The sequence below is a fragment of the Podarcis erhardii genome (assembly GCF_964252035.2).
Source record: "Podarcis erhardii genome assembly, chromosome: 3".
NCBI classification, from domain to species: domain Eukaryota; kingdom Metazoa; phylum Chordata; class Lepidosauria; order Squamata; family Lacertidae; genus Podarcis; species Podarcis erhardii.
The window spans coordinates 78,303,973-78,326,427 of record NC_138507.1 but is presented as its reverse complement, the minus strand read 5'-3'; the positions used below and the strand labels follow the sequence as shown (position 1 = coordinate 78,326,427).

At 42.4% G+C, this 22,455-nt stretch overlaps 1 protein-coding gene across 18 annotated transcripts in view; it reads right to left on the bottom strand.

Moving 5' to 3' along the window:
• Positions 1-20,778, bottom strand: part of RYR2 (ryanodine receptor 2) — a 253,156-nt gene extending 232,378 nt beyond the window's left edge. For all 18 annotated transcript variants that reach the window (XM_081856307.1, XM_081856320.1, XM_081856322.1 and 15 more), the window contains exon 1: positions 20,322-20,778. In XM_081856307.1, coding sequence (XP_081712433.1) covers positions 20,322-20,369 — 48 coding nt within the window. In that variant the 5' untranslated portion in view covers positions 20,370-20,778. The remainder of the gene's footprint in view (positions 1-20,321) is intronic.
• Positions 20,779-22,455: the final 1,677 nt, after the last annotated feature.

Below are 22,455 nucleotides of genomic sequence, written 5' to 3'. Positions count from 1 at the left end.
TTAGGTTGTGAAAAAGAGAAAGCAAGTATTTAAAGTTGTGGGCAGCAATGCCTTCACCCAATGATTTCTTTCCCCATGCTGATCTCCAAGGCAGTGAAGCCATCATCTGTGTGTTTTTTTTAATGAATATTTATTAGCATTTTCAAAAAAACCACACAAAAACAACAATTAAACAAAAAAATAACAAAAATACAAAATTTAAAAGAAAAAAAAGTTAAAAACACATATAATTCCAATTACTTATTTTCATTTAACTTATTTCTCAGACCTCCTCACACCTCCCCTTCTTGTATTCCAATTTAAATTATTAATTCAGCAAATCCTTATTATCCAAATTAAAAACATCAATACTTAAACATTGTTGCTCATTCTTAAACATTTTTCCTAAAGTCGACCAAAATTTCCCTTCCACGGCTTTCCCCAGTTCCAAACAAATAGCAAAACAAAATAAAAACAAAGCAAGTTATAATTATATACCCTTTGGATTCCCAGACTCCACCCACCCCTTTCCCGGTTTCAGTCCCCAACAAATGTTCATTAGCTCAATATCTTGTTTAGCCTGGAGATCTCACATTCGAGGCTTTTAAATCTCTTTCAGTTCCTCTCTGCCGGCCTTTTTGATAGTCCTTAATGTTGAACCCCAAATTTCGGAGAGGCTTCGGCCCAACAGGATCCACATTTTTCCCAGCCAGCCCTCCATGCTTGAAAATAGAGCCTATGGGGTACTCCAACATACTCCTTTCAAGTCCAAATGTCCCCAAAGCTCCAACTTCCACCTTGATCAAGTCTGTAATCCTTCGGTCTTCAGATCTCCACACGAGGGAATCTCTCAGTTTTAGGCTCACCAATTCAGGCCAGGCTTTCCACATCAAATTGTTATTCTCCTTTGTTGCCTTCATGTCAGGCCACAAATTGCAACTCTCATTTGACATCTGCGAAATTACAGCTCCTCCTTCCTTTTCTTCAAGGACAGCATATGTCTCCTTCTCCATATTCTCATAACTCTCAAGTTTCTCTATTTGTCCAGTTGTATGAGCTTTCTGCTTCGAATCCTTATCAACTTCAACAAAATTGTTTGCTGCTGAGACCAGAGTTATGACGCTTGTAGCCAAAACATCAATTTCACCTTGTAACTTTCCCAAGAGAACAAATGTTCTATCCAGTTCAGTCTGAATTTTGCCTCCTCCAGCCATTCTTGTAATGTCCTAAACCCCCTCTAGGGGGATTTTAGTTTCTTAATGTTTTTCAGCTCACATCCAATAGTCAATTTAATTTGTATCAGTCCTTCCTTATTCTCAACAAATTGTAACAAATATAACCAGCAGTAGCGACAGAAACAAAGTTCTCTTTTCCCCTCTGACAGCCAATTTGACAGCTGTCAAACTCCTCAGTACTTCATCAACAGGCTCTCTCGCGGGACACTCCCGGGTCCGGGGGGGTGAAACTTCAGCTCCCAAAGTTAATCTTTTATCCTCCAGTAAAATTTCTTATAGTATCAAACCATGAAGGTTGAAGTCTTTTAGAAAAGAAAAGAAAGGATCCTCTCGACCTTAGATAGCAGATTCTTTGCTTTAAATTATCTACAAAGAGGGGGGGGCGGACTTCCTTTTTAACCCTTCCTCGCTCGTTCCTAATTTAACAAAGATTTTTCTTTAAATTCCGAATTCCATCTTACTCACGGGTTTTTACTTTAAAGTCCAATTGTTCCAAGGAAAAAGTCAGCGCTCTCTGACAATGGCTTGCGGCTTCACTCCGCAGAAGGAGCAATGTACTCTCAGCACCGCGCCGCACCCCGTCCCCATTCCGAAGCCTTTAAAAAGGCTCCTTCGCAGTTTGGGGGGGCGCAAATGGTGCCTGCTGAGTCACCAGGTTCACAGGCATCCGCGCCTGTGATTTTTAAGGGTCCCCGCGTCGCCGCCGCGGACAAGACCCGATCCTGCGGAGCCGATTCCCTCCGGAGCTCGGAGGGAATCCGCCATTAGTCAATGGCGCTAACCCAGAAGTCCCCATCATCTGTATACAAACATGAGAACGGGCCTTTTCTGTGGTGGCTCCCTGCTCTTCCCAGGGAGGCTCATCTGGCACCTTCATTACATACATTTAGGCACAAGGCAGAAACATTCCTCTTCTCCCAGGTCATAGGCTAATTAAAAAATCTATGGCCTTTTAAACTTTGGGGGGGAGCAGTATTGGTTTTGTTTGTATTTTCATGCTTTTATATTGTAAACCACCCCATGATCCTTGGATTGATGATGATAATAATCATCATTATCATCATAATAATCATCATAATACAAACCAGCAGCAGCTTCTGCACAAAGGCTGCCTGAACTATTTCTGCCACAAAAGAACCATGGCTTCTGATTGCAAATCACAAGCTGGTTTGAGAAAAGCTCATCAAAGAGGAGTAATTTCATGTGAACCTGGCTTTAAAAAACCAGTAGTGGGAGTGTGCAGGAGAACTAAGAGAAATATAAATCTCAGAGTAATAACCCATGTTTGTACTTCTCTTTTCAGTTTACGGCTCATAATGATACATATTCAGCATTCTGGATAGAACATTTTTCCATAAAATGGTTTTAATTTCTATAAATGCATTGTTTCATAAATTTAAGTAGTAACATAGAGGCCACATTCAAACATGATGCTAAAAAGCCCCTCAATGGGTGAAGGAAGTGCCTGCCCCCCACCCAAAAAAATAAAACCCATTATTGTCACAGCCACTCTCACCTTCTCATCTTGCATTTTTTGACACCAACTCAAAAACAAATTAATTCAGTCTGCCAGTTTAACACTGAGAATTGCTAAAGCAAAAGGGAGGGAGCCCAGAAAACATCCATACTACTGGCTGTTCTGCATCTCAGCCCAAAAGTGTATAATGTAATGCAGTGTTTCTATTCTGACAATTATAGGTTCAAGCATATTATTAATTACTCTCAGTTTTTCTGGACTTAGCCTATAGAACCTGGACAAAACTACACCCCAACCAACAAAGCTTTACTCCCCCAGCCTTTTCAGTTTAAGGATTTCATGGACTTGTAGATTTCTGTACTGGTAGCACATATCTTGGGCAACGCCGAAAACCAGGCTCCAACATGCATACGAAACAGCTTGGAACCAGTTTACTTAATTAACACCTTCAAACCATTTACTTACAAGATTGCCTTCCTCATATGTGCCCACTTAAACATTTCAATCTGTGGAACTGGCACTGCTGGAGGTACCACATGATGCTCATTCCGCACTTGTAAGAAATCAAGTCTTTTGTGTGGCAGTGCCTACACTTTGGAACTCCCTGCCGATTAACAACATTCATTGTAATCTTTTCAGTGGCTGCTTAAAACACTTTCGCATAAGCAAGTCTATTCAGAACCTAAGCAGAGCCTGCTGGATCAGACCAATAGCCCATCTAGTCCAGCATCCTGTTCTCATAGCAGCAAACCATATGTCTGTGGGAAACCCACAAGCAAGACCTAAGCAGTTTCCTGTGTTCAGCAACATTACGTCACCATAGCTAGTAGCCATTGATAGCCTTATCCTCCATGAACGTTGATGAGCTTTGATCTCTTTCCTCCTGCAGTTTCCAGCAACTCTGACCCCTTCAGCAGAAGCTTCTGCTTTTGTAGCTGGAGTCAGTCAGCACACACACACACACACACCCCAATACTGAAGGGGTAAAATCTGTCGGGGAAACTCCAAAACAGCCCAAAGAGGATAAGCATGCTCAGTGGGTACTCATCTATTGAAATGTGATCTGCTACTACCAAAAGTAGGTAAAATTACTGTAACACTGTCTCTTTGTCACCCTGACAACTGCGCAAGCCTGGCTAGAGCAGAGAAAGTATTGCATGGCCCACCCTGACCTACTGTTTTGCCTCCTCCCTTGGAGAGAGCTGCTTTGTGATGCAGACAATGAATTCCCATCTGACACATCTAAGGTCCCAGATTCTCTAGACCAGCCTTTCTCAACCTGTGGGTCCCCAGATGTTGTTGAACTACAACTCCCATCACCCCTAGTTAGCGAGGCCAGAGCTCAGGGATGATGGGAGTTGTTGTCCAACAAGACCTGGGGACCCACAGGTTGAGAACCGCTGCGAGTCTAGACAAACTGTGGGCTTGAATCCTGACATCTATGAATGTCCAGCCATAATCCTATCCAGCTGGTTGCCTTATAAAATGGTAATTTTTGCTCGTATGGTACTTGTGCTAATATCTGACTGCTGCTTCTTTGTGGTGTTGCTCAGTAGGAGTAAGTACTGCCTCCAGTGTCAGAGGCAGTGTATTGGACATCAATTGTGGGGAGAATGCCGTTGTGCTCATAGCAGGCTTGCAGGCTGCCCAAGAGCATCAGGTTGGCCACTGTGGGACAGATTGCTGAACTGGAAGTGCCTTTGGTCTGATCCAGCATAGTTACTAAGTTCTCAAAGCAGGCCTGTATTGTCCATTTTTTAGAATGCAATGTAAACTGTGCCACTGCTGAGTAACGGGGGAGAGGGGAGAGGATGGAGACATTTACACTTTATATCACACATAATTTGTATGTGCATGTTTTCCACTTTCGTTTCTTACTTCCATAATGAAAAGTGACGTTTAATTCTGTATTATCTAGCTTTGCATGGCAAAAGCCCATCTCTTCAATCCATGGAAGTCAGCTGATTAAATAACTCAACTATATTTCCTCTATTTATGATGCTTTGATCACCCTGAGACTTCATTATCAATAGGCACCTTCTGGGAATGAAATCTACAAGTGCAAATCCTGAGGGGGGAGGGAATAGTTGAAGTCTGTGCTTTATTTTATTCAGAGGCAAATTAAATAAGCTTCAAAACAAAGATGGTAAGATGCATTCTGTAAAATTTAAGGAGCAAACCTGACACGCAAATATATACAGTGGTACATCGGGTTACATACGCTTCAGGTTACATACGCTTCAGGTTACAGACTCCGCTAACCCAGAAATAGTACCTTGGGGTAAGAACTTTGCTTCAGGATGAGAACAGAAATTGTGCTCCGGCGGCGCAGCAGCAGCAGGAGGCCCCATTAGCTAAAGTGGTGCTTCAGGTTAAGTACAGACCTCCGGAATGAATTAAGTACTTAACCCAAGGTACCACTGTATGGTGAAACCCCAACATTCTCCATTTCTGAAAAGCACCCTGAGGAGCCTACAGTTTTTGAGCCCAACAATAGCAGGGAGAAGGATCTCAATCCTTTCCCTACAAAATCCCCCCATTTCTCTAAATATCAGGGTGTCCCAAAATTGTAATTACTTTTTTAGAACACTGTCAACAGAACAGTAGAAGCTGTTGAGGCTTTGTTACAGGCCTGTGTGTCCTAAATGTAGTTAGGCTCTTTAAGAGGAAGCAAACATTGTCTTCCCTCCTCAGGGAGGAAAACTTGAAGAGAAAACTCTCAAGTATGTTTTCATAAACATTTACATACATTTCAACTTCAATATTTCAATCATCCACACTGTAACTTTGTTATGCAATGTTGTAGCACAATTAGAAAATGCGCGTTGCTCTTAATAGAGTGGCAGATGAAGACACCTCCCTGTTCTAGCTGGACGACCCATTCTTCCACCACAGGGCCACCTAACACCAACTGTCCTGTGAGTGCTCCTGCCCTACAGGATCTCTTTTGTGTGTGTATTTTAAGTGCATGGTTCTTAGAGCATCTGTTGTTTGTTATCCTGCAAGCCGCTTTCAGAACTGCAGTCTGAAAAGCAGAATACAAATCTACTCAATATGATACACACAACTGACCAAACACAGAACTGACCAAAATGGATAAAGCTTTCTTTCTGTTTTGCTCCTTCCTAAGCTCTAAAGTGGCCTTAATGCAGAAAAAATGCGACTTTGTAACATATTCGTTATATATATTCATATATTCATTCATTCAATCAGTTCGTTCGTTGTTTCTAGTCTGAATATGCTTGACCTTAATACTTTGCTTCACATTGTTTGCACTTTGCCTTTTCTAAAATGCTGGAGAGCTGTCACCACTCAATGCAGTCAATATACTCCAAATGTTGTTGGCCAACTTTTACCAACCCTGACCAATGGCCATCCTAGCTGGGGCTGATGGGATTTATTTATTTATTTTAAAAGGATAGGGAAGCATAAATGTTGCTGCCATCTCATAACTGAAAATTTTGTATTTTTCAACTGTGTGGTGCACAATCTGTAATTCACCAAGCCAAAAACATTCTACCAGCAAGGTACTAGAGACCACAGTAGACATTCTGTTTTTCCTACCAGAGTCAAGTGCTTGGGCAAGGCATAATGCAAGACTGGTATGCTGTGTGCAACATATTGGATCATATGTTGTAAAGGTCTGCTGTATGTTAATCATTTTGTCTATTTCTTTAGAAGCAGTAAACCTCTCTCTCTCTCTCTCTCTCTCTCTCACACACACACACACACACACACACACACTAGCCGAGGCGGGAATAGAGGGAGAATTTATGAATGGAATTCAGGCGATATACTCAACTCAATCCGCCAAATTAGTAATAAATAATAACCTTACCAATAAATTTAACATTGAGAAAGGAACAAGGCAGGGTTGCCCTCTATCCCCGCTTTTATTTATTACAGTTTTAGAAGTCCTAGCGAATAAACTAAGAATAACGCCAGAGATACAAGGGATAAAAATTGGATCAAAGGAGTTTAAACTAAAAGCCTATGCAGACGATCTTATGTTATCTCTGAAAGACCCACAGGAGTGCATGGGCAGAGCGTTGGAGGTCATAGAGGAATATAGCAGATTTGCTGGCTTTAAATTGAACAAACTGAAAACAAAAATGCTGACAAAGAATCTGGGTAACGACATAAAAGGGAATTTAGAGAGACAATATGGAATTAAAGCGGCCAAAAAAGTAAAATATCTAGGAATATGGCTCTCACCGAAAAACATAAATCTAATTGGAGATAACTATTCGGCAACCTGGAACCAAATCAAAAAAGATTTGGATGTTTGGAATAGGGTCAACCTTTCGTGGCTGGGCAGGATGGAGGCTATAAAAATGAATATACTTCCCAAGATGTTGTTCTTGTTCCAAAATATTCCTGTGATCAGAGGTCCCAAAATTTTTAAAGACTGGCAGAAAACTCTGTCAAAGTTTATATGGCAGGGAAGAAGACCAAGGATCAGGTTTAAATTACTCACGGACCGGAAGGAGAGAGGAGGGCTTGCAGTCCCCAACTTAAAATTGTACTACGAAGCTGCTTGTCTATGTTGGGTGAAAGAGTGGATCACTTTGGAGAACACGGATTTGCTAGACCTCGAAGGGGCAGACAATAGGTTTGGCTGGCACGCCTACCTTTGGGCTAACAAAGCGAAGGTCCATAAAGGATTTTCGAATCATATTATTAGGGGCCCATTGTATGAGGTCTGGGAAAGAAATAGGAAATTGCTAGAAGAGAAAACACCTTGGTGGGTATCCCCAACAAATATCTTAACCATCAAAAAAGTAAATCAAGAAGACCAAAGAGTGACATATGAAGATCTATTAGTAAGAGCCCAAGACAGTTGGAAATTGAGACCATATGAGGAACTAAAAGGGAAGCTGACCGGCTGGATCCAATATCACCAGGTTAATGCAATATGGACGGAGGACAAAAAAATAGGAATGAACGAAAAGAAATCCAAATTCCAGATTGAAATTATCGAAAGCAAATCCAAATTGTTATCTAAAATGTACAATATATTATTGGAATGGGACACAAAAGATGAGGAAATTAAAGAAGTGATGGTTAAATGGGCGATAGATCTGGGGCATAATATAGAATTGGAAAAATGGTCAAAATTGTGGAATGAGGGCCTAAAATTTACTGCAAGCGCTGCAATAAGAGAAAACTTAGAAAAGATGATATACCGATGGTACCTAACACCAGAAAAATTAAACAGGATGTATAAGAGCGGTGATAAGGCCTGCTGGAGATGTAAAACAAATGTAGGTAATTTTATACACATGTGGTGGGCATGTGAGGAAATAAAAAAATTCTGGAACCAAATTTATGATGAACTAAAAAAGATACTCAGATACACATTCCCAAAAAAACCGGAGGCCTTTCTATTAGGGATCGTCGGAGACGAGATTAAGAAAGCAGATAAAACTTTATTTCAGTATGCAACAGCAGCGGCTAGAATGCTAATCGCCCAAAATTGGAAAAATACAAACATACCATCGGTGAAGGATTGGCAAACGAAATTATATGACTTTCTGGAATTGGCAAAAATGACGCAAAGAATCAGGTACCAAAAAAATACAAAGCTAAATGAGGATTGGATTAAATTTATGAACTATATTGAAGGTAATTTCAAAAACCTACCAACTATAGCAGGTTGGCTTTAAAACTTCCGATGTATAAATACAAATCTAGACTAACACCAGCTGTTAAAGGGAAATTGTTAAATTGGAATCCGGAATCAGTAGGGAAGGAGGTCAGGTGACATGTTCTATCTGTAACATGCACCATATTTTTTGTTCGTCTTTTTTTTTTTCTTTTTTTTTTTTCTCTTCTTTTTTCCTTTGATGCATTCCCTCGGCCTTTCTTTTTCTCTTCAGTGTTTTTTTTCTTTTTTTTTCGTTTCTTTATTTAACTTGCTCGCTATCGGACGAAGTGAGTAGTTACATTTATTTTGTGATGTATTTTCAATCACTTTTTGGTGTTGTATTTTTTCCTTTTCTTTTTTATGCTTGTAATACACTGAAAGAAACTCAATAAAAAAATTTAAAAAAAAAAAAAAAAAAAAAAAAAGAGACCACAGTAGACATTCTGTTTTTCCTACCAGAGTCAAGTGCTTGGGCAAGGCATAATGCAAGACTGGTATGCTGTGTGCAACATATTGGATCATATGTTGTAAAGGTCTGCTGTATGTTAATCATTTTGTCTATTTCTTTAGAAGCAGTAAACCTCTCTCTCTCTCTCTCTCTCTCTCTCACACACACACACACACACACACACACACTAGCCGAGACAGCTTTTAAGATAGGTTTTTATTACTGAGCTCATGAAATTCTAGAAAGTGGTAGGTGGTCACTTGAAATTCAAGGCAAAAAAGTTCAATCAATTGGAGATACCAATGTGAAAAACCAAACAGACGTGAGAGATCCATACTCAGATCTCTAGACACATGCACACATTTGGAAGCAGCAAATCAATGAGTCCACTTTTGGTAGCTATCAAGGACTCCACTACTTACTCAGCGAAATCCCCTCAGAAACACAAACATACACAAATGCTCTTAGTCCTGGAAAAAGACAACAAGTGAGCAATCATTTATTCCAGCAGAGCAAATTGTTTTTAAGAAGAGGACTTCTATCAGAGAAATGACATGGAGAAACAGGTCAAACAGCCTGTCCTCTAGCACTGGTGTGACAATCAAAATTAGACATGCCCTCCTACAAGCTACTTAAAAGTGGTGAGGGGGGATGTTAACTATTTTGGCCGTGAAATATGTACATACGAAGTTACATAATAGTCCTCCTTGCCCGCTAGGGAGATGTAATAGATGTACTAAATGGCCATTAGTTTCCTTAACACTGTCCTTTATGTAAGTTACACATAATACTACAATAAGGTTTTAAAACAGACTGTAGATAATATTGTTTTAGACTAAATCAGTGAATTCTTGCTAAAACACATGATTAAGGTAACTGTAGCCTATTCCGCTTTACTAGTGCACATGAAACACATTGACAAACACTGCTTATTATAAAGTATCTATGTAACAACCCTATGAAAAGCCAGCTTTTGACTGAAAACAAATGCACTGTCTGGGAGCAGCAAGCAAGGACTCTTAACGAGCGACATCAAAAGTAGAAAGATTTGTTATTTGTTTGTTCCACTGTGCCCAAGGGCACTTGCAAACTGTCACTATTTCTGAGTGGGATTCAATCATATACTGGCAAATTCAGGTTGCACAATTAAAGCTGGATTGGAGCTCTGGAGCAAGAAACTCACTACAACAAAAAGAGCAGACTTTTTGCAATAAGGAAAGTGAGGAGAAAATACACTGGGAGGTGTGGAAGAATATTTGTGGGGTTGCAAATATGTTAAAATAATGTACAGAAAACATGGAAGTCAGCTTTAGCTGACAAAAATGGGAGGAGATTCACAAAGTTGTACTGAAGGACAGAGGTGATCAAACTCTGCTAAGCATTCCCATCTCCCAGAGAAGAAGGCATAACAGACCCACCTGCCAATCTGTTCTCTACTGCTTATCTCGGTACTTTGTAAATTTGCAATTGACTTTCCCTGGATGTTCATCTTACAATTTTCCATCCACACAAGTGGGCATACAGCATCTGAGCAGGATTAGGAATAAAAAATTCTGAGCAAGCCTTTAAAATATGTGAAGTAATTTATTCAGTGCTAAGCATTTCTTTATTTAAGCAGGATTGTCTGTCACTACCCATCTCTCTCTCTCTCTCTCTCTCTTTATATATATATATATATATGGATGGGAAGTATAGGTTGAAAGTATTTAGTCAGGAAAAACACAGACACCTTTTCTAAAATCTTTTTTGTAGCCTACTGAAGATGTTTCTCTTTCAAAAAGCATCCCAAATAGATATATTTATCTCAGTTGGTATCTGCACTAGATTTCAATTAATTTTAAGAACGTAAGAAAAGCCTGCTGGATCAGGCCAATGGTCCAGCACCCTGATCTCACAGGGGGCAACCAGGTGGGAGACCCACAAGCAGGACTCAATCACAAGAGTGCTCTCCCTGCCCTGGCATTCCCTACCTCTACGTCGAGGTAGAACATACCCATCATGGCCAGTAGCCATTAATAACTTTATCCTCCATGAATTTGTCTAATCTGCTTTTCACAAAATCACAGAATTGTAGAGTTGTAAGGGACCATGAGGGTCATCTAATCCAACCCCCTGCAATGCAAGAATCTTTTGCCCAACATGGGGCTCAAACACATGACCCTGAGATTAAGAGTCTCATGCTCTACCAACTGATCTATCCAGCTCAGTCATCCAAATTGGTTGCCATCACGCCACTGGGATTGAGTTCCATAGTTTAACTACGTGTTGTGTGAACAAGTGCTTATTTTTACCTGTCCCAAATCTGCCAACATCCAACTTCATTGGCTGCCCGCTTCTTCTGGTGTTATCTTCTCTTATGCACTTTCTCCATGCAATGCATGATTCTATGAACTTCTATCATGTCACCTCTTACTTGCCCCAAATGCTGTGATCTTTCTTCATAGGAGACTTGTTCTATCCCATTGATCATTTTGGTTGACATCTACTGAACCTTTCCCAACTCTACAACATCCATTTTGAGGTGAGGCAACCAAAACTGAATACAGCATTCCAAATGTGGTCATAGATTTGTATAATGGCATTATGATACCAGCAGATTTGTGTATGTACTGTTGTTGTTTTAAACTGTTTTAATATCTACAACTCTGTATCATGTATGTATATTGTAGATCATTTCAGGTTTCCTCATAGGAAGCAACAACAACAGTGCCTGGAAACAGTCAATCTGTGTATCCACAGCACTGACCAGAGGAGAAATGACCATTGGGAGGAGCAGAGAGAGAGAAAAAAACCACTATGGTGCACATGTAGTAGCAAAACTGGATGCCTTCATCTGCCCCAGCGGCAATAAAACATGTCTCTCCCATATTGGTCTCTACAGCCACAGCAGGCACTGTAACTCTCCAGTGGCAGATGGATGCTAACAACATATATGCATCTCTGCATCATGCCTGTATGTTGGAAATCACTTTGGGATGCCTCATGGAATAATAATAGCGTCAAATTTGGCAACTGAGAAGGGAATTTTTGTTTGGGTGTTTTCAGACAGATATTGCAAACAGTTGCAGTGGGGTTTTACTTACTGGATTTTTCCTGGAAAAGGTAAATCTAGATTAAATGGGGAGGGGAAGGAATGCAGCCTGGCATTTTGAGGCCAGCCATGTCAGGTGAATGCTGCAAAAAGTTTGCATGCACAAGGACCACTCATCCCACAAAAAGTACCTGTTTTGAAATACCTAATATTTTTTGAAAAATTACATGATAGCACTATTTTTCTAAAAAATTGATAAAAGATAACCACAAATGTATTGGGGGGGGGTTAATTTAAAAATATGGTTATAAAATGGTCTCACTGTAAATGTGTACTGATCTGTAATAGGTTGTCCTACCAAATCACGCCACCTAAAAAAGGCAGAAAACTAGCGCTAAGACTTTCTACGCATATGGAGATTATGCAACTCTGACCTCAGAAAAGTTGGATTTTCTATGGTAAGAAAAATGAGGGAAGCAGTACTAAGAAAACACGAGAAGATTACAAATGGATGGCATCATGTGTAACACTTGTGACATGTGAGCAAATGAAGCATGGTGATTCCACACTAAAATTCTGTTTGAAAGCCATCCATTATCTGCAATCCAATGCACTAGGAGGGAAGTGGCTTTGAACATCAGGGAACACCAGGGAACATTCAAAACCACTTCCCTCCTAGTGCATAAAACTGCACTTTTGAATACCTTTAATCCACCAGAATATCATGAAGTTCATCCTTAACAAGAACTGTAATGTTGGCTTCCTTTCAATATGAGCTACCATAAATCATAAAGTAGGTCCTGATCAAAGCAATAGCTTTTTTGAAACTTATTAAATGTTAAACACACCAGCTGAACAACGGCTGCTACAAGTGTTTCACTGAAACATTAACCACCACTTCTGTGAACATGGAAGTAGATCATTAAAGAACAACAGACTGACCTCAAAGAAACAGTTATTTGCCTGTAAACAACAGCTATTTATAGAAAAGCACAAATGAATGCTATACTTAAGATGGTTCTTATTTTCCTTTCATTCCCTTTAATTACAGTATCAACATTTAAGTTTCCTCTTACAATGAACTTTGAAACCCTTAATTGTTATCCTCCCTGGTAGTTCCAAGGCTCTGGAGTTTGAGGAAGGAATACACTCCTGAAGCAGCTGATTTTTCTTTCCCTTCCAGCCAAGATGCTGGTGGATTGGATGCTTCCTGGCAAAGGACCCTCAGCTGATCTTCACTGAATTTGTAATTGGTGGCTGCACCCATACTGCCCTATCATTCCAGAAAGACAGCACATCTCCCCCTCCCCATATTATTTGAATACAAGTAGATCCAATTCCTGAAAAGGAATTGTTTTTAACCTCAAACTCCCATCATTGCTCCACTTAAAAGAAGTCACCTCTAGACTACTTGCACTTAAACTTGTAAACCAAAAAGTGAAAAGCTTTCTTGCACAAACAAACATGTACACCAACAATAAATCTTCCCTGTCAGTTCCTGAAGATTTGAAAATTACATGCAGTATTAACCGTATTATCATACAGGATTAGACAGTTTACAAACACAGATGCCTCTAATCACCAGGGAACATAAATCTTCCCACCTATATGCTGTGTAGTTCTTCTCCAGTCAGTAATAGTTATAATAAACTTTTTAAAGTACACAAAATGTATCACAATGGTATGGGCATTTACTGAAATCTAGCCTACTGGGATTCATCATCCCCACCAGTAATATTTAAAAGTGACTGAAAAAACAGTATAAATACATAAATATAGGGAATTAGCTACCATGATTGTTTAATTGATGAAGCAAGGAATGTCTACAAAACAAATGAATAAAAATTTAGGGTTCAAAAATATAAACATCATTATTTTATTAATTTATGAATCATCTTCTATACCAGCCTCATGGCAATTTACATAAAGACAATTAGAAATAGCTTTAAAGAAGTTAAAAAAAAAAAGAGAGAACATAAAATAGGTTTTAAAACAGTGCAAAATACCACCAAAGGAAACCTTTTCACCCAGTTGAGAAAGCTTGCAGAAACAAGGTCTTCAATTGTTCCTGGAAAGTATAAATGGTGAGCACCAGTCTTATCTTAACAGAGATGCTATTTCACTAAACAGCGGCAGCCATAGTGAAGTCCCTGATCAGAGTTATTGTAGAGCAGACTTCTAATAGTCTAGGGCAGGCTTCCTCAACCTCAGCCCTCCAGACGTTTTTGGCCTACAACTCCCATGATCCCTAGCTAGCAGGACCAGTGGCCAGGGATGATGGGAATTGTAATCTCAAAACATCTGGAGGGCTGAGGTTGAGGAAGCCTTGTCTAGGGGCTCTCCTACTTGATATAGATGGGTAAAGGCTGCCTCTCAAGTAACCTATTCCTCTGGCATATGTTAGTACCAAATCCCTGAGCTTGGCTCAGCAGCAAATTGGCATCCACTACAGATCCTGCACACAAGGTGCCTTATGCTGGCAGTAGTTTTCCCCTACGAATTCACAGGAGAAATCTCTTGTGGGAATGATAATATACAGAGAGAAGGGCTGCTTGGGAATGGCACTGCTTTGAATGTCCAAAAAAAGTCACAAAGTCTAATAAAATAGAAAACTTAAAAGGAAAAAAAATTCCACAGAATCACACCTGGGTGATAATGTCAGGCCAAAAAAAGGACTGGGAACTATTACCCACTGGCCAAAATGTTGAGGGCGGTTCTGAGATGTAGAAAGAAATCGCGGAGACTTCACTGAAGATCAGGGACACTGCTGAATGCAGTGGGCTATTGTGAAAGGGTAGGGGGATCCTCCAAAATCAGGCAGAGGTGACATCAATGGTATCTGCTTCTGGAAGGCATCCCTGTCCGACTTCCTCTCCCTCAGCAACCTACATCACCTTCTCAAGAATAGGAAGAGACACCACTGGCTTCCGTTATGTATTCCACATTCAGTCTCAATACAATTTATCTGAATACAGTGGTACCTCGGGATGAGAACAGGATCCGTTCTGGAGCCCCATTTGCATCCTGAATAGAATGTAAGATGCAACTGTGCGTCTGCGGGTCGCGTTTCACCGCTTCCGCGCATGCGCGTGACGTCATTTTGACCGTCTGCGTATGCGCGAGCGGCGAAACCCAGAAGTAACGAGCTCCGTTACTTCCAGGTCAACGCGGAGCGCAACCCGAAAATACTTATCCTGAAGCATATTTATCCCGAGGTATGATTATTTCATTCCCAATATTGCAGCTGTAATCTGCCATGTCTCTTCTCAATTACATTACATTGCTACAGGCCTCCCCAATATCTGCCAAGCAGTAGCAAGAGATTCCATGGGTCTTGGCACTTAACCAGAGTTTGTGTTCCCTTGGGGGGAAATGAGGCACAGCAGAGTCTGCAGTGCCTTAGAAATACGGTTTATTCTCACATATTTACACCAGAGTATTATGAAGGGAAGGGATGCGGGTGGTGCTGAGTCTTGGGCTTGCCGATCAGAAGGTCGGCAGTTCGAATCCCCGTGACGGGGTGAGTTCCCGTTGTTTGGTCCCAATTCCTGCCAACCTAGGAGTTTGAAAGCACGTCCAAGTGCAAGTAGATAAATAGGTACTGCTCCAGCGGGAAGGTAAACGCCATTTCCGTTCGCTGCTCTGGTTTCGCCAGAAGTGGCTTAGGCATGCTGGCCACATGACCCAGAAAAACTGTCTGCGGACAAATGCCGGCTCCCTCAGCCAGTAAAGCGAGATGAGCGCCAGTATGTTATTCCTCAGGTTTTTGGGTTGCAGAAGGAAGATGGTAAGTGGTAACTGGCTAAAATTTAGTGACATAGTACAGGTGACAATTTGTGACAATGTACTAGAAGAACTAACTTCTAGGTGTACCTGTATGAAAAGTCCACAACAAAAAGTTTTTCACCCCAGAAAACTGGATGAAGGTTAAGGTTAACACAGCTAGAAGGTGTTTTTGTTTAGCTTTTTAATGAACCTTAATTCTCAAATTCTTACACAAGCAAGAATAAATAAGGATTCTATGGGGTCATAGCAATTCCTCAGCTAATGGCATACATGTTTTCTTTTCTACTGCAAAAGCTAAGTTGGACACACTATTTACCAAGTGGCAAACCCAGTTATTTTACCTTTTTACATCCATAATAGTTTAAGATAACCCAACTCTCTGGGCTACAGTATGATATTTAAACTTCAGCAATATACAATGAAACAATTTAGATTTATCTTTCACATGGCCGGAATCAAAGTAAAATGCACCTTAGGAGGCACGCAGAGTTCACTTTCTCCAGCATTGCTGTACTAGGAGATCATCAGATAAACCACATAGATAATCCCTTCAGCAGTGTCACAGTAAAGGGCACACTATATTGGCAGCTTGAGGGTCTTTCCAAAGATTTGTGCAGTATTTTCCAGAAGGTTACATTTAGAGAATAATAAGTACCCGCAAGCACAAGCTTTGCTTGTAAATTAGCCAGTAGGCAGCTTTTCATATGTAGCAGAACCTCACTACCTCATACCAATAGAAATATATACCACTAATCGTTCAATTTTACAAAATGGAAGACAACATAAACCTTACACTGAATTATTGGAGGACATTGGCTGCTTTTTATTAGTTGAGGAAGGGGTTTTGTTGTTGTTGTTTTGTATAAGTATACTAGATGTGAATCCTGCATCTGCTATGAGAAAGCAAATCTTTGGATACTGTGGGGGTTAGAGTATCATTTTCCCTCCCCTGTACTCCCATTAACAAAATAAACTCAGCTATTCAACAAATTAAAAGGAATACAGTATATAGTGCACTTCTATATATGTCTACTCAGAAGCAAACTCCACTAAATTCAATGGGCTCCAGGATTGCAGCCTCCAAGTTACACCTTACTGATGAATGGAAATTTACAATGTATAAGCACAAAGAAAATTCCATACAGATATAGCCATTCAAATCATGTTCCCCCAAAAAGTAAAAAAATGGAAAAGCCTCTGCTTTAAGAATGAGAGAACACATTTTTATAAAATTCACGCAGCCAGTTTATATAAGACATGGCTTCCTGCAATCTTGTTTAAAAGCATACCAAGCAAGCACACTAAAAAAACCACCAAAAACTTATGAGTAGAAATGTTTATAATGTAGAGAAAAGAGTATAGAAAAAGCATGCTTAGGAAGGAGGTGTTATTGCTTAATAGATTGTCCCATTTATTTCAATAGAATTCACTTCTATATAATCTTGTAGCCTCAGTCATTTCAAAACATTCTAAAAATGATAGTCCTAAAAAATACAAATTACAATGATCTAAATTAGAACAATTTCACTGCAACTCAAGCTAACACATTTTTATCCGTAGGATTTATTCACAAATGATAGTTTAGAATCATAAGCAAAATACAGGGCATATGCTCAATGATATAGGAATATAAACATCCCATGTATGACCTGTTACATCATGACACCATTTTATCCTTTTGACATGGAGGCTTTTCTGAATTTCCCCCTCAAATGTTTCAGTCCAAATATGTTTGGCTCTCCAGATAACCCTCCAGATATGTTTATAAAGAACAGAAGATTAGCAGGGTGTACTTTTTAGTTTTGTCTGCTAAGTAGTCCAATGAGCTTCTTAAATGAGATTTCCATCCATTTAGGGCAGGGATTCCCAAACTCTGATCCATGGGCCACCAGTGGCCCACAACTTTCATTCCAGAATTCCATGAAAATGGGCACATCCATCACACAGAATATTCATACTGATTCCTAATTTTGTTTTGATTGCTTGTTTTATTTATTATTTATATTGTATTACACACTGGTTTCTATGGAACTACAATTGCTATGACAGGCAGAAAAAAAATCATTAAGTGGTCCACCAAGACTCTCAGCTATTTTCAAGTGGTCATGAGGGGCAGAGAGTTTTAGAACCACTGATTCCAGGTATTTTCCCTGGAGATTTTTTGGAGAATTTCTCCTCAAAATCCCCCCTCCCCCCCCCAAAAAAATGAGATTCAAATATTCTGGAAACCCCTTATCACTGACATGTTTTGATGTAATGCTTGAACCACGGTTTAGCATCACAAGAACAAGCCATTGCCACCCCTAGGCCTGTAAGCTCCACCCGTCTTCTTCCAGGGTGACTGCAAAGAAGAGACTGCAGTTTGGGACACATCCAAAGCCACACAGTGAATCAACAGGTGAGATGGCATTTAAACCTAGGATCATTAACCATAACTATGCTGAAGTTATAAAAAAAATGCATCTGGAACAGATTGAAAAATTATACAATAGGATCTACGTCATAGGAAAATGTGTTTATGCCATTGCAGTGCTGCTACGTGCCATTTTAATACTACTAGAGCATCATGGCACAACAAATGTGTTATTTTCGTGCTGTAGTTAAACTGATCCATGGCACAAACAAATAAATAGTGAGATTAAAGAAGGGAACAAAGGGAGCCCTCGTTTTCTATTAGGAATTCACATTTTACCCAGGCCTCTGGGAATCCTACATTAAAATCTTCCTACTGCTTGTATTTGTCCCCTTGAAGGTCATTAATGTTACCAATAAAACATTCTGAGGGTTTTAAAAAGATAATCCCTGGCTGGGATTTCCAGATCTTTAGTTCCAGCTCAACACATATAACCAGAAGAGTGGTTTTACGTAATGTGCTTTTGCTGTTGAGTGCTGTTGCTTGAACATTACTTTATATGTCCATAGACATAAGCATGCACGTTACTAGTTTCTCCCTGTTAAGTATTCAACTCCACGGTTTTCACTCAGGTTTAAACCTGCAACAAACCTGTAATTGCATAAGCCTTCCAGAATATTTGGGCCAATGAGAACAGGGGGAAATAAAACAGCATCCCCTACGTAAATCCTTTATTTGTTTTTGATTACTAAGCTTTCATCAAGTATCTTATAAACAGACATGTTTAGAAAACAAAAAGTTTCTTGTTTTATTTTTGCACCGTCAACATTCATAATAACTAAATTGATGGTGCTGGAACATAAATATTCATTTACAGAACAGGCGTGCAAGGAATCCCTCAATGAGGATATAGCAAAACAAAAAATTCCAAATCAGCACCTCTAATTTCTGTAACATTGTGAGAGCCAGAACATAATATCAGTAACATGGGTTGTTTCTCCTTATTTTTCACAGTTTCGCGCATGCCACTGTTTTCAATACCAACCAGATTATATAAAAATGAAACCAATGCAACATCGCAACATCACACCCTTTCCAGTGTCTGTAAATATCCAGTACTAAATCAGGTTATTCCCAAAACTATATAAATGCAATTGCCAAAGCATCTACTTGCAAAAACCCTGCTTAGGCTTGTGTGCCTAAAAATCACTTGGGACATCTTAGCAAAAACAGTTATTATCCAGAGACCTATTCCCCCACCCAAAAAACAACAACCCATAACTGCAGTCTTAACACAAGACCATATACAGGAAAGTAATGGTTCAGCAGTTTGAAATGCTTTCAATTTAAGAACATGGGCTGCTGCCACCAACACATGATCACTAACAATTCTTCAGAGACAAGAGCTGGATGCCTCTCCAGTCCATCCCTCCCTCCCTCCCTCCTGCCCGCCCCTCTCGCTTGCTTTTGCCAGGAAATAATACTGTTGCAGCTTTCTGGCTGAGCAACGTTGCTTGGTGGCATATCTGCAGTACCCAGAACCAGATCAGAGGGAGGGAGGAACGAGTGTGGGCAGGGCAAGGGGGGGGGGGGGAGAGAGAGAAGGGTGATCACTCGGGAGTCCCCATAACCTGCCCCTGATCACTTGCTAGCAGTAGATCATACCCAAGGGGAGGGTTCCTCAAGCCCAAGGGGTGAGTGGGGGCGGGAGAGAAAAAGAAAGAGACAAACACACCAAAAGCGCCTGACTACGACTCATTCCCTCGTCACCGCAGAGTAAGCGCGGGGAGGGGGGGGGACCTTGCTGCCCGTCCGCCCCGAACAGCACCCTGCTTGCCACCCCGCCAGGCCCACACATAGGTCGGTGGGGCACATTTCCACGGCCACCCGAGCCGTCGCCTCAGCCTCTTCTAGGAAAGGGGGCGGAAAACCGGGGCTGTCCCTCATTCCAGAACCCACAGACTTCTCCTTTATTAAACTTCCCACGAAACACCCCACCCGGCAGGACGCAGGTGCTGCGGCAGGTTTATTGGCTGAAAAACTGCCCCGAGACGACACCCCCCCCCCAGCCCAGGCACAGGTGAGGCGGGCGAAACTCCTCCGCCCGGTTCCCGCCACAGCCCCCTCCCACCTCCGAGACAGGCGCGAGGGGAGGGGGCGCCCTCAGGTACTCGGGATGCCCGTCACGCAAAGCTTGTCTACTCGCGAAACGCCTGTCCGTGGGTCCTCCCTCCCGCCGGACCCCACCATTCTTCCCCCCCCCCCGCCCCCGTCGCAGCCCCCCGAGGCTCCCGCCTCGACGCCCTCCCGCCGCCGTCCGCCCTGAGGTGAGGGTGGGGGAAGGCAAGGCAAGCGAGGCGCTTACAGTTCGCAGGAACTGGATCTCGTCCTCGCCTTCGCCCGCTTCAGCCATAGCGCGCCGCCGCTCTCGCTCGCTCGCCTCCCGGGCGCTGCTGCTGCTGCTGCTGCCTCCGTTGCCCGGGGTCGGCAGGTGGTGCGACGGCAGTAGCAGGAGGCGGCGGCGGAGGCGGCGGCACTGCCGCGGGGGAAGGAGGGAGAAGGGCTGCCAACTGAGCAAGAAGAGGCTCCCACGCCGAGCTGGTGCTGGAGAGGGGGGGAAAGGAAAGTGAGACGGGACCGCCCGGAGCCCAGCCGGCGCCGCTTCTGACGACCGGGCGCCGCTTTTCTCTCTGCAGCAGATGGGCAGCTCAGCCTCAGTTCCCTTCCGCGCGAGTGCGTGGAGGGAGCTGTGATTAACAGGGGCAGCGGGGGAGGAGCTCCTCGGCGGCTCCCCCGCTACTGCAGGTGATGCTGCAGCCGGCTGGCTGGCTCCCTCCGCAAAGGAAACCTGAGGCGCAGCGCCGCCTTCTGGCGGCCCGCACGCGCAGCCAGGCAAGCAGTCAAGGGGCGGGCGCGCGCGCGTTCCCGCGGCCTCTCCCTCCTCCACCCCGTGCGCGGGGGAGGCCGGGCCCGCCCGGCGCAGAGAAGAGCTGCATGTCGACGTGCAGCAGCAGCAGCGAGCGAGAGGGACAAGCAGGCGGCAAGCGGGGCTTGTTATAACGAGGGAAGCCCAGTTAGCGGGGAAAGGAGACAGAGGCATGTATGTCTGTGCATGCACGCGCGTGCACGCCTGGCTGGTAGGCTTTGCCGCTCTCCCCGCTTCTGTCGGGGCGCCTGCGTCTTCTGCAGGCAGAAAACCAGCAGGCGAGGCTGCACTGCACAGTGGGGCCCGCTTGTTGTTGGTTTGGCTGCTGATCACGCCGCTCTTAAATGCACAAAAGGTCTTCTTCGGGGAATCTTGCCAGGCGGGGGGGGGGGGGAAGAGCCGTCTCAAGAAGTCAAGGGTGTGTTGTACACGCCGACTGCATGGTCATGTACATTCAGTGCTGGCTGCACGCACCTTTTGGGCGTGCTGGAAGCAGGACGTCCTCCTTGCCCGACGCTGTTTGTCACAGCCGATGTGCCTCCTGCAGGAACGGCTTTTTGTGCGGAGAATGCCCTTCTCAAGTACTTGCTGCGTACACGTGTACGCAGAGAGCGCTTTCCCGTTTGGCGCAGGCCGGCTGACGTTGCAGGGCTGTGCCACTCCCCCTCGCCGTCCTTAACTTGTCTATGAATGAAGGAGGCAAAACAGGAAGCGGCACAGTAACTTAGCCGCCTCTGCAAGCTGATATAAATATCCGCTGTATACCAGTGTATCAACACACCCGTTTGCAACACCTCTAGAAAGATTGCATAACACACATACATGCATTGGGAGAATTTCTCCCACTGGCTCCTGTCTATAAGAGGAAACTGAAGTTCTGTTCTGAGATTTACTAATTTTCAAAAGTGGTAGAAATCACTACCACCATTCCAAATAGGACATGGATATGGGACCTGTGGCCAGATGTTGGAGTCCAACTCTCATCAGTCCTGGAGCAAAGGTTTGCAGATGGTGAGAGTTGTAGTCCATGAACATCTGGAGATACACAAGTTTCTCCAACCCTTAAATCAGGGGAGAGCAGATGGGTGGAGGAATTAATAGGAAGTGGGTGGGCATACCAAAGAAAGGATCTCACTCACCCCCTCCATCAATTATACCTATCATTCATATTTGTTTTTCTGTCCAATGTAACATACACACATGTGAATGCAAGCATGCATGAACATGTGTCAGAAGTTAAGTGTCTGAGAGAACAGGTGCCAGTTGTTCACAGTCTCCACTTCTGCTTCTCCACCACAAATGGTCCAATATCTCCACTTGTAAACTTGAACTTGTATCCACAGTCAACAGAAACTGCAGGAATTTACAACAAAGTGCTATGCAGAGTTCAACAGAACAATGAATGTTTGTGTTATCCACGTTTGCAGAGCTGCTTGAAATGTAATTGCTAAATGCTATTAGTATTATGTGGCTGCAATCCTATACCTACTTACCTGGAATTAAGGCCCACTGAAATCACCAGGACTTGCTTTGGAGAAAATATGTACATAGCTGTGCTGGGTAAAACCTGCTA